At 44.2% G+C, this 13,267-nt stretch overlaps 1 protein-coding gene across 1 annotated transcript in view; it reads left to right on the top strand.

The window, feature by feature from the left end:
• The window catches only part of LOC8033894 (tudor and KH domain-containing protein), a 59,997-nt gene that overhangs the window by 30,122 nt on the left and 16,608 nt on the right, over positions 1-13,267 (top strand). Inside the window, exon 3 of the mRNA XM_029970197.4 lies at positions 1,533-1,782. Coding sequence (XP_029826057.2) covers positions 1,533-1,782 — 250 coding nt within the window. The remainder of the gene's footprint in view (positions 1-1,532; positions 1,783-13,267) is intronic.

Raw genomic sequence — 13,267 nt, 5'->3', positions numbered from 1 at the left:
ACTTTCAAAGGATTAGCCCCATCGAAGGTCGCGGTGAGCGATGGACACAAAGGACGGTTCGCCACGGGGCTGACGGCCGGTGCAGGAGCGGAGGGGACAGGTTTTGTTGACTTCCGCGTACTCCCAGAGACGCCGTCATTTTAAATCCCGTAGCCGCCACAGGCGGCTGCAGATCGGCAAATAATTTGTTTTTTGCCTTGCGATTCCGCAGCAGAATAGCAGCTTTTGGGGGAAAGGTGACGCGTTTTTGGTCACTTGGGCTTGTAGTATAAACAATATGAAAAATGCAAACTGGCAATTCTTTCAACATTAAAACCGTTGCACTGCCCCTTTAAACAACAATGTCATATATGCATTTACTGGCTCCGCTCTTTTGTGAGCCACTGTGAGGGCCACATTCCATGCATGCGCTCTCCCATTCTTGCTGTGTTATCTAACCCATTTAGCAAAACTTTCTGAAACAGTTGTATGCACTATTGCCAAAGGACACTGACCTGTGTTCTTTCATGCATGTTTTAGTTCCATTCCGCTCTATTTCAAAAGAGCAAATTTCACGGTGTTGCAAGCTTTTCGATTTCAGTGCACGAACAGAAATAGACAAATTTATTTGATGGTTGATATGGACGGAAAGAATCTGCTAAACTAGAAATTGCTGTCGAAAAGGGATGCCAAAATCGCTGCCGTCACTACTCTGATTCTTGGCGAAATGCATGAGCATTTAGCTAGGGGTTCCAATTGGCAAAGGATGAGAATTCTAGTCTCGCAACGGCCCGCATACTGTTATCTTCATTCCAGAGAATCAGTCCGTTCTCCCGGGTGTCGGCAGTTCAGGATGCAGCCACCACAACTTCCCCTCGATCGTTGCCTGCATTCTGCACACTGTTTGCTCTTCATTCGCGAAATGTAGATCCTACACCGCAGTATTGCGAGCTGGAACCCTCTTGAACCTTCGGACATTGTGTGCGCCACTTAGATACATGTTGTTGCACTAATTTTATAACCCGAGCGCAGCTTCAAAGTGGCCATGAGCTAGCAGACGACACAACAACCACAACGGCCAAGCCCCTGTGCGCGCACTTCCGAGTAATTTGGGAAATGCGTGACGGCGAATGCATAGTAAACTGCATCTTATGTCATCTCGCCTGTCGTGTCCCCTGGAATAGCTTGAGAAAGTGGACGTAACAAGTTAATGAACAGAGCGAAAGAGCACGGCAGGAACTGCGTCGCAGCCTCGCTACTCCAGTCGCATCAAGTCCAAACCACGACGGTCCAAACAAAAGACGGCTGCATGCACCATGGCAATAAACGTTAATGTATTTAAAACAAGAAAGCATTCCAGCCAGAAGGACTGTTTATAATGGCTAAAGTGAGCACGTTTGTTAGAGCACAGATTTTCGCAGCGAGGGTGAAGTTTCAACTTCACAATACTCTCGGATCTGTCGCGACGTCAACCCGCGACATGTAGCTTCCACCGTTTGCCGAGTCGCCACGAAACAAAGTGTAACATTGCCGCCCTGCCCGTCACCTTGCAGCCAAATGTGCCGCATGTCATCTGCCAAGATCCTGGTGGACCGTTCGGGAGACGAGCGCGACCCCAACACTCTCAAGTGCATCACCATCACGGGCACCAAGGACCAGATCCGCACGGCCGTCATCATGATCGACGAGAAGCTGGCCGAGGAAGAGGCCTTCCAGCAGAAAATGGCCCTCTCCTCGGTCGGGCGCGCATCCCTCTACCGTGGCCGCCCGCTGGCAATCAGGCCCAACGTCTCCTCGTCAAAGGTACCAGACGTTGTTCTTGTCCCAAAGCAGAATCGGCCGATGCAGGTTCTTGGGACATGCTTGCCCACACCTTCGTGTTTTTTGCACATCTTCGCATACACATTTTTTAAGCACTTGGTAAGCTAACTCGTGCTGGCAGAGGCATATTGACACATGCACCAGCAGAAAGCAGTTCTGCAAACATTTCCTCGTTATGAATGTGAACATTCGGCAGAAGTCTGTCTGGTTCGACGGAAGAAGGCAAAGCCAAAAGTACTGCTCTTTGACGGCCATCGCCACAGAAAAAGAGGCCAATTGGGCCTCGAAACGTTGGGTCTGTAATCGGGGTTGGTTGGACATTATTTTTATTCATTCCCTGGTGATAAAAACTGGCAAGTGTTTTAATGCCCACTGTCAAAATATCTGCCTGTGCTCGTCTTAGTACAAGAATTGTTTCATTAGGTTTTCGTCCCTCATTAAACTATTAGATATGTTCTTTTAATATGCATTTTACCCACCTTTACTCTGTAGGGAGGGGCAGGACTGAACTTCCCCACAGTTAAAAACTCTGACTCATTTCGTGAGCAGTTCAAGGTTATGTGCCGTACTACACCGCAATTTCACAATGTCGTGATCGGGCGTAAAGTCGACGCAGGTGGTTTTTAAACGTTCTTCCTCGGGACGAGCACTCACGCAATAGCACATTTCAAAGTTCACAGCATGGACTAGCTCACAGCTGTCGTTTTTGCTTTCTGTTGGCTGAAAGGTTCCCAGTGTGAAGCCACATCAACATAGATCGCAAACTGTTCCTGCCGTAATGATATGAAAACACGGGTGCGGCCCTGATACGGCCATCGGCATTGTAGGTTATGAAGGCGCTCCATGTCGCGCAGATGACTACAGTCCCCTTGCGTTAATTCAACCTCCATTCAATCGACTCAGCATCTAATTTGACCCTGTTCAGAGGTCGTGGCAAAAGAACGTACATTTCTATTGGAAAAAAAAAAACTCATTATTTTGATCTTCAAATATAAAATATTGGCTAATTCGATTGGCTGCGCCCGTTGGCCGGGCGGTCAGCCGCAATTGGCCGAATGGCCGCGCCGACGAGCGTAATCGGCCGTGCCCGTCGGTGAAAAAAAACGTTTTCAAATTTTGAAGCACGTGCTGAATTGCGAAGAGAGAGAAAAAGAGAGCACATGTTGAGACACGGGACACGGCCGGGCCTTAACACATAACAATCATCGCAACACTGCTGCAGAGCAGCGAGCGCTGTTCTGCAGCGGTGCTGTAATGGCTGCTGGCGGTGGTGCCGGCACCGGCGCTCACAACTAAAACAACTATTGCAACACCCCTACGGAGCGCTGCTCTGCAATGGTGTTGCAATGGTTACCGGTGGCGGCGGCACAGGAACAAACAACCAAAACAACCGTTGTAACACTGTTGCGGAACAGCCGCAGCGGTGTTGCAATGGCGCCAGCGGCGGCTGCCGCCCCTGGTCAACGTTGCCGCCGCTGCACCGAACCTTCGCACTTTGAGTGTGAAGGACATGCACAGCTGCTGCCAACCCCGTGGCGGTGTGCGGCAGCTGATTATAAAAATGTTAGCCGACCTGACCTAAAGTACTGGATATTGCAGCGGGTGCAGCTGGCCGAGCAGGCAGCACGCCCGTGGCCTAGTATTTATCGAGCTTGGCTCCCACGCAAAGAGCCGAGGGTTGATTCCTGGCTGCGGATGCACCTTTTTGTTTTTTCTGTAAATGTCGCGTCCTGGCAAATTCGAGAGCCCTGTAGCTTATTCGAGGTTAGAATATTCTATGCGCAAAACCTTCTACGCCAATTGTTCCAGAAGCCCACGCGTGTGCATAAGGGGCTCCGCGTGGCGAGCCGAATTCAGTCTCGCCCCAGCGTTCAATCCTGCTGTTTCGCTGCCATCGACGCCTGCGACGCCTGCGACGCTAACCTTTTTCTATTTGTTTTGGGCACAAGTTCGCCCCATTAAATGTTTAGTTTGCTTCAGTTTTCATTGCCTCATCAATTGTCATTCGTCACAACATTTAGAATTGTGCCTGCATCTTTTAATTCGACTTTCGGATAATTCAACCTAACTTTGCATGTCCCGGCAAGGTTGAATTAACGGAAGTGAACTGTACAGTGTAGGCCACATATAACGTATGTCACAGGAGTTGTGAAAATCCGCACTATAAACGGTACCGCGCTATAACCAAAACATAAATTTTTCAGGTTAGAATGCATGCCGTGAGACAACTTACCCTTGTAAAACAATTTATTTTATGTTAAATGAAAAATGAAGCTCACTCTGAATAACTTTCTTATTTCACTAGACTAGTACACTTCTCTTTCAAACGTGTCACGCATTTTGAAAGGAACTAGTGGTTTTTGCCTGGCACTGCCTTTTAACGGCGTTGCGGACGACTTGGTCTTCAATCAGGGATGGGCAGTATTTCAAATACAAGTACTTACAATACGTATTTAAAATACTTTGTGTATTTTGCATTTGTATTTAATTACAAATTGGGTAATGTATTTGATGTGTGTATTTAAATACTAAAACATGGGTATTTCAAATACAACTGCAATTAAATACAATTTTGTGGGCGAAAATACATCCCTCGAATTTATTGTCACTGGCCAGAGCAGGTAGAAAACTATGTTCTGCCCCGAATGCAGTGTATCTCAGTCAAGCACAAGCGTTTAGTGACTGTGATTATGGTGCTAGTCCAGGGCAAGAATAGCGACGAAATCGACCTTCACAGGCAGACTGGCTAAATAAGTGCCTGTGACAACTTGTGATGCTTTCCAGTCTGATTTCCATCCATATTTTTGCCTGGAACATTCTAAATGTGCGGGTCGTCCAGATTTTCGTAACTGGTGCGAGGTGCAACAATAAAACATTCTCTAGCTAGTGCTGCGCGTCTTGGTCTTCTCGGTTCTTTGTTGGTCTATACCAAAATGTAATCAATAAAAAGAGCTGCTTGAAGCTTTGTACTTTTTTCACCTATTACGTCCAAGCTGATTACATTTTTTTTGTGATTATAATTATATTTCGTTACTAGAACCTCGCACACTAACTCCCGAGTGTGCGATGCAAAATTAAAATGAGATACCCAGAAACCCGTTGCAGGTGGCCTGAAGTCGCTCACGCAAATTTTGAGGAATGTATTTGGAAAAGTATTTGGAGGGTGACCAAATACACTTGGTTGTATTCGTATCTTGTACTTAAATGCTTTTTTGGAAATGTAATTAGATTTGTAATTAAATACATTTTTGACGAAGTATTTTGTATTTGTATTTCGATACATATTTGCATGTATTTTGCCCATCCCTGTCTTCAATTATGCTAAGGCATTTGAAAACCTCAATATTGAAGGAGTTCTGCTCACAGTGAACCTCCAGCTTCTGTAAGAATTCCAGTGCGTCTTTACTTGAAACTTCCGGCGTGCTCTCTTTGTCTTCGTCCGACTCATCTTTGGGTGAACTTGCCCCTGAACCTTGCACTGCTGCAACAATAGCTTCATCAGTAGTTGCTTCCTCATGGATAACAGGGTCATTGCCATCCTCATCTGCATAGTTTTGAAACATGTCGTTTGCAGAAACAAAGTGGTTTTCCACAAGGTCGGACCACACGTCGTCCGCACGGATCACCTCGTCAATCGCATCACTGCGCCGATCAGTGTCCTCCGAATTCCCAGCATCGCACACAAACCCTGCGTTGCGAAAACACTTTTGGATGGTTGTGGCTTTCACTTGCCACCACGATGCGATGATCACGTTAATGTCGCCCCTCAAGTCCACCTTGATGGGTCTGTCTCGTTGCAATTTCAAGACGACTCTTTCGCTCATGCGCTTCTTGTAGGGCACCTTGACATTAGTGATGACGCCCTGATCGAGAGGCTGGCTTTTAGCAATGGTGTTCACCGGCAGGAACTTTAAACTGACTGCGCTTAATTGCGGCTGCACATTGAGAGCACTGCGGTTGTCCAGGATAAGAATGACGCACCCTTTTTCTGCGACCATGGCCTCATCGAAACTTTTCAGCCAACTAGCAAGGAACTGTTGGGTCATCCAGGCCTTTTGCTCTGTACACCACAGGCAGACATTCTCGCTCCTTCGAGCAACGGGGTAATTTTAATTCCCGATGATAAACAAGTGCAACTAGTCGAAGTCGTCCATGTTTGCACAAAACAAAACTTTGACACGTTTCTTTGAGACTTCGTGGCTGGAACAGGGTTCACCTCTCATCGTGAGAGTGTGATCGAGAAGCATGTTGTGGCACAGACCAGCTTCATTGGCATTTAGATGTCTTTGTCAGTTTACATGGAAAGCATCATATTGAGATGAATGCGAAACCATGCCTGCATGCTGGCATCGTCGACTTCTCCACTTTCACCCGAGATAACTTTGCGGCTAATGCCGTGGCGGTTTCTAAACCGCTGGATCCATTTGTTGAGGGGGTTGAAGCCTTCGTGTTCAAACAGATGTCCAAAGGACCTAGCCTTCGCTTGTAGCATCTGGCCACTCACTGGGACGTTTTTGGCTCGCACTTCGCGAAACCACCTAAACAAGGCTTGGTGGAAGTCCTCATACTTTGACGTATAAATCCTCTTTCTTGAGAGCGACGCAGAATCTTGCTGTAGCTCCTTTCATACCTGCTGCCGGTTCTTCCAGACACTAGAAACCGTTGTGTCAGCGATGTTGTAGTTGGCCGCAACGGAAGCTTTTTTCGTGCCACTTCGGACATCTTTGACGATGCTCTGTTTAGTTTTGAGAGACAAGGCTTGTCGTTTCTTGGCCATCTTGGGCTTGGGAAACAGAGACAGATCAGCAATGGACTGTAGATTTCCTTACAATATGCTTGACGTGGTCCAAACAGACGTAGAGCAAACCAGCAAGCTGCAAGAAGCGAAACTAGAAACTATCCAGCTACCCTACCCAGCCTTCGTTTTGCGCGCGGTGTAAGAAAAGAGGTTGGTTTTGCGTCACTCGAGCGAGGGGGTGAAATCAAAAAGGTGAAAAGCTTGGGTGGCTCGTTGAAGCTTTCGGAGTTGTGCGTGTGTCTCACCTCACTGCGTTGTAACTCGCTGCGTCGTCATTCGTTTCTCACCTCTCTCTTTGCTTCTCCTCACTTGTTTCGTGTAACATCTTCCTCAACTCCTTGTATTAGAACCGGGGGAAAACCGGAGTGTTCCAAACGACATGTCTGGAGGTCAGAACTATCACGAATTACATGCGGACAGGACTTCAGCAGTGCCGACCAAAGGCACAGCGAGGCGATGCCTATCCTTATCAATTTAGAGTCGGCTGAGTCAAAAGCCAAAAGGGCCTTTTTTGTGCGTGGCCTGTACACGCACACGCAATCAAGAAGTTAAAAGACAACCGAACATCAAAAAAGTGTAAAAAACTTCCAACGGAAGTTCAAAGGCAAAATGTAAATGCTTAGAACATCTGCTGAAAACCGATGCGATGGAATGCAATGGCTCCTCCACTCAGTCATTCTCTAGCATGAGGTATGCAAAAAACCCTCACCCTAACTCTGGCACCTGGAGCACGCCTCCGACTGATGTGATCGCCACATCCTTAAAGGTGGTCCCTCAATTTCCTCCCGACGACATAGATGTGGTACGTTATCGCCGGCCACGGGCAGTGCCACAGCGGTGGAGATGGACGTGAATTTCGGTCCCGGAACGGCACCGAAATTCAAGATAACAACAACAAAATTTTGTTGAAAAAACAGTGAGTGCGCAGGCGAGCTGGTGGTAGTTGATCATGATGTAGAATACCTGAGACTGTGATAAAAACTGGGAAACTTGGTCGAAGAAAAAAGTTAGGGGTCTTTGTCACCATCACAATATGCATCCAGATAAATGCCAACTTACGCAATTCCCCTTTTCTGAAGAACTTCCCAGGCCACAAGGATCTATGCAGAGGGAGACACCAGTCCACTGCCACTTTTTGCGTTGTCTGCTACGTCTCCAGCCAAGCCAGTCGGCAGCCGCATTTTGAGTTGAAACCCCGCATGTTTGAAGCAGCTGGCGATGGTCGTACATCACCCTGTGTTCTAAGCAGCAACCCTCGGCTTCAGTGCCACAAAGAAATCCACTTTCGTTTCCCTGTCAAAGGGGTTTAGCTTGGTTTGGATGCATGGATTTGGATGCGGCAGGCAGCAGACGTAGATGCAACGCAACCCTGACACAAACTGTTTTTTTTTTACATTTCTCGTCTTTACTGGGTGTCTGGAGAGACTGGAGCTGTGGCAGAATGCTTTGCTACATCAGTGACAAGGAAACAGCGCACCCTCAAAACAAGCACTCTAAAGGTGAGGGTGCACTGTTTCCTTGTCAGTCATGAACAACCAACTCGCCCGAACGTCCGTTTTAACAACTTCGCTACATCATCATCGCCATCAAACAATGTTCCAGTTGCAGCCTCTCAGTAGCAGTTTGCGTGGCACCCATACTTTCTTTGACCGTTTGCCTAGATCAAAATGCAATATCATTCAATGCATGTGAGTGGACACACGAGAAGATGATTTTGTATTTCATTAGTTCACAGGTTTAATGACTGAGTACAGCTGTTTCTTTTTCCATGAGAGCTTTGTTGAACTGAAGGAGCATTCGAAAAGATTTTTGATGTGGAGAGAATTTTGATACATCACCATCTATGAGTCACTGGCAAGGAATTGAAAATGCTTTGTTGTCCCGGGACTTTCGGTCAAGTGGCATTTGCCGTGGCATGATTCACAGCGATGTGATTGCTGCTTTGTTTGTGCCAAACTGCGCCCAAGTGCATACCCTGCTACATCCTGCTACATTTGACAAAATGCGAGGAGTTTATGCCAACATTGTGCCAAAACTTAATTTCTCTTTAATGATACTGAATGTATATACCGTAAAATCCTGGGGGAGCACTTACCCCATTTTCATTGAAAACTGGTTAATCTAGACATGGGCGCCTGTTCGGTCAAATCGGGCAGTTAATATATAAGTTCGGGAAATCTCAATAGTGGGCGCTCGAACGAAGTGGGCACTTTTGCGGTATTTTCCGGTGGTAGCTGAGGCCTCACTACCTGGCCCGATCATTACTATAGGCATGTTTTCAGAACTTGCGATTATCGCCTTATATATAACGTACTATTCTATTTGATTTTGAAACACTGACAGTACTCGGAAGTTTTGCATTAATTCTCATGTTCGTGGTCTGTCCTGGCAGGTTGGCTAGTTTCATTGACTGCGCTTCGCACCGCGCACTGGTGTACTGGAGTGAAGCGACAACCACAAATTATGCTTCGCGATTTTGCGTGTCATGCTTTGCCGCAGCGCACTTGTGTGCTAAGAGGGAAGCAATCCTCCAGAACGAGACGTGACATAGTTACTGAGTCGTGATGTTTAAAACCCGAGACTGTAATAAAAAACAAAATATTAAACTTTTTTTTTTTTTGCACTGTGAACAAAGGATTGTGTTTCAAAGGTTAATTGCAGCTTTTTGAACGAAAAATGTGTCTGGGAGGAAAGTTTATGATGATTGTTTCGAGAATGACTGGACCTTTCTATGAAGTCATTTAGTTGCTGATTCATATGTACCACCTAAGAGTCGATTCGGTGCATTGTAAAGTGTATATCCGAGAGAGGAGTTGTTGTTGTATATCATGGGGTATATAGGAACCAGAGAAAATAAACAATTTAGCTGCGTTAGAGACTTCTCTCCTGTGCCTTTTTCTTCGACTTAAAAGTTTCCTATTTTTCCCATACCACAGTCTCGGGTTTTAAACATCATGATTAACTAACTATCGCCAGCTCGCCTGCAGACAGACTATCTCTTAATAAAATTTTTGAATAAAACTTCGGCATGTATATAATATAATAAACTGCAATATTCTGGCGGTATCTTTTTCAAAATCGAGATTTTGCAAGGATGTTCCGGCATTTCAAGGTTATTTGTATGGACTCTTCTGTGGGTTTATTATTTATGCTAACTTTTTTTTTAATTATCACTTTTATATGGGCGTGACTAAATTCAAACTAAATTAACAGGCACAGTGAATGGAAGCTTGGTAAAAACGTTAACGAGTTTGGCGAGATTGTTTTTAAGGAGGCATAATAATCGTTTACATGCCAATTTTTGTTATAAACTTCTATGTATAAAATGTAATTGTTCATAATCAAATGAAAAAGGTTTTATTTTTATGTGAATGAAAAATCGGTTTTATTACAACCCCTTTAACTTAAGAAAACACAAATTTAGGTGCTCAAAATTTTTGTATTCTAACTTTATTTCAGTGAAATTCCATGCCTAAAATAACCATTCACACCAATTCATGCTGTCCTTCATTGATTAACTTCTTGTTACCATGTCTGGTACTTCTGCACGCAACTAAACAGCTACTACTGTTTTTGAGAGAATTGCTTCTGCTGTGCAGTTGATGATAACAAAAGGTTGCACATAAATGAGAAGGCAAAGTAGGCATTGCCTTTTAGTTGGACACGCAAACACATTATAATCTTTGTGGTGGAATGAATGAAATTGAAGTCTGCTCTAATGCTTCAAAAGTTATTTTTGCTGTTTTAAAATGGACTTTTGGCTGCTACAAGAGCTGCTACAAAATGACTCAAGCCAATCACACCACTGGATTCAACTGTATTGTTCAAGAGAGCTCATAAACCCCGAGTGGCATCGCACCTGAAGGGGGAGCAGTATGGCACACTGGTCTGACTTCGGGGGCAGTGTTCTTCGGATTTTTTTTATTTTTGCCATTTTAGTCTTGCTTTTGCACTGCCGCAGATGCCCGAATATGGCATGTGATAACTCAAAGTAGAATTTTGTTTTTTAAAATCTAACAGTGCACAAAGGACAAGACAAGAACACACAGGTGCTGACATGCAACTGATATTTATGAGAGGAAGACAAATATGACATTCATACATAAAAAAAGAAAAAGGACGAAGCACGATACATTTACATCATGAATATTTACAAAAAATATTAAGAAACTAAGAAAACTAAACATCTATAAGGGCACATGTGCAGGACAGATCACAGGTTCAGGTAACACTTAGTCGTTAAAAGGACTGTCTAGAGGAAGCACTTACTTCTCATACAGCATTATCGATGACTTGCTGGCACACTTCATGCCTCAGTATTAACTGGCTCATTTCACTGAATTGCTGCAATAAACCATTTGCTAAATACCCAGGCCCAGCATGTACTTGAGGTATTATGGAAATGGTGTTCCTTCACTTCCCTAGTGATTGGTATTTTCAACCAATTCAATGCTTACACACTTTCGAGTGTAATCCAGAGTCATCCCGAATATGCGTCAAATAGATTACAGAGACCTGTCATATCACTTTTAAGATTTCTCGTCACTGTCAGCATTTTTCACACTGTGCATGCAATTCACCCTTCAACCTGGCTAAGCTGCGGAAATCTCTTAAAATATTGTCATTCTCGTGATTGTTGGTTTAGCAGGAATTGCTTAAAAAGCCGAGAATCCACAACAACCAAAACCAGGATTTGGCTTGTAGTCAGCTTATAGGCTTTTTACAGCGGGGCTGTTAAAGGCTAGGTTCTCGAGGATCGTGTCCGGTACCAAAAAAATATTGACACAAAACTCCGGACAGCTACCGCCATCTCTGAGCGACGGCGGCAGCCAGACACCCGGTTTGTCGTCCTCGCTCATAGATGGCGGCAAACTTTCCAGGCTTCCCCCTCTGGTTTTCACCATAGTGGAAAGGCTGAATTTCTCTAGACGTCATCCTAGATGTCCTCCTCGAGGTTGTCCCAGAAGTCGTCCTTGAGGTCGTCCTAAGCATCGTCCTTGAGGTGATCTGAGAGGTTGTCCTCGAGGTCATCCTTGAAGTCATTCTTGAGGTCATCCTAAAGGTCGTCCTAGAAGTTGTCCTTGAGGTCGTCCTATCCGTTGTCCTCGAGGTTCTCCTTGTAGTCATCCTAAACGCCGTCCTTGAGGTCGTCCTAGACGTCCCTGAGGTCGTCCTCGAGGTCAACCTAGAAGTCATCCTTGAGGTTGTCCTAGACGTCATTCTTGAGGTCGTCTTAGATGTCGTCCTCTAGGCATCGTCCTTGAGTTCGTCCTTGAGGTCGTTCAAGAAGTCGTCCTTGAGGTCGTCCCACCATAGTACAGCTTCGCTGGTCTTCCTTCTTCACCAGAGTGGAAAGGCTGAAAGTTTTTTGTTTCTAAGTTTCTAAGTAATCTTCTTATTATGAAAGAATACTTATCATATTACACACTGATATAACACATGTTGCATCTATTCCAAATATGCAATCAGGTATTGAATATCTTCACGAAAACTTGAGTTATGGGAAATTGGTCTAATATGATTAAATCATTTTTACGGGTCGTTAAATTTTTTCTTTTTTCGTGTATCAAAATTTTTAATGCGACTGCATTCATAAAGTTGTAATTTGTGCAGTGATGCTATTTTAGATCTCACCTGAGAGGGTTATATTACTAAACCAACCATATTAATTATAGTGTAAAAGACATGCTTTTTTGTTATTTAAGAAAGTAATTAATTGAATAGAACTCTTAAGTTGGAAGGCTATAAAAATAGCATCACCGCACAGCTCCATTCTTCCCGATTAAAATGGCACCAAACATGTTAATATTGTCCAAGACAAACTTCAGAAAACACCTGTAAGGCACAGTACTTGTGAAAGAAGTGTGAACAGATAAAAAAGCACTTGGAGTATGTGTATTCCTACTGAATGTTCATAGAAAATTAAGACTTAATTTTTTTTTCATATTTGAAAATTAGATAGAGCAATAATATTTTGTACAGAGCTGGGTGGGTATGTCTAAAAATCAGAAAAGCCATTTTTTCAAAAATGACTTTTTCCCAAGTTTTTATTATTTAAAGATCAGTCTTCCCCCTTAGTAGCAGAGTCTTTGAAGCTGTATGAGAAAGATAATATTGTAAGAGATTTCTGTAGCTCAGGCCAGGTTCAAGGGTGGATTGCATGCACAATATCAAAAACACTGACATGGACGAGAAATTTTGAAAGTGATATGACAGATCTCTGCCATCGACGCTTATCCAGGATGACTCCGGATTACACTCACAACTGGGTAAGCATCGAATTGGTTGAAAGAACCGATCACTAGGGAAGTGATTCCTCGAGCGCAGGATTGGGCACTTCGGGGATTTATCAAATGGTCTATTAAAATGTGCCAGCTAAAAGAACCGATAAGAAGTTAGTTTGCCAATTAGAGTTAATTAAGCCACCAATTGTTTTTTTATGGTCTTGCCATGGTCGTTAATGTAGAGAAGCCTTTCTAGTAATTTTTGGGCTGGTTCAGAATTTGAATCAAACGTAGGAACATGGAGGAAATACTTTTTTCTGGAAATGCAATTTTTTTGGGAGTTATAAACAAATGAAGATTATAAAAACAAGCAAAACATTGTAGATCCGTGTTGCATTATGGACAGTTCATTGATTGGAGGGTTGGAGCAAAGTGGCTGACCAAT

The sequence above is a fragment of the Ixodes scapularis genome, unplaced genomic scaffold, assembly GCF_016920785.2.
Source record: "Ixodes scapularis isolate PalLabHiFi unplaced genomic scaffold, ASM1692078v2 PGA_scaffold2__306_contigs__length_199485367, whole genome shotgun sequence".
NCBI lineage: Eukaryota > Metazoa > Arthropoda > Arachnida > Ixodida > Ixodidae > Ixodes > Ixodes scapularis.
Note: the sequence above shows the minus strand (reverse complement) of the source record. Positions and strands in the feature narration are given on the sequence as shown.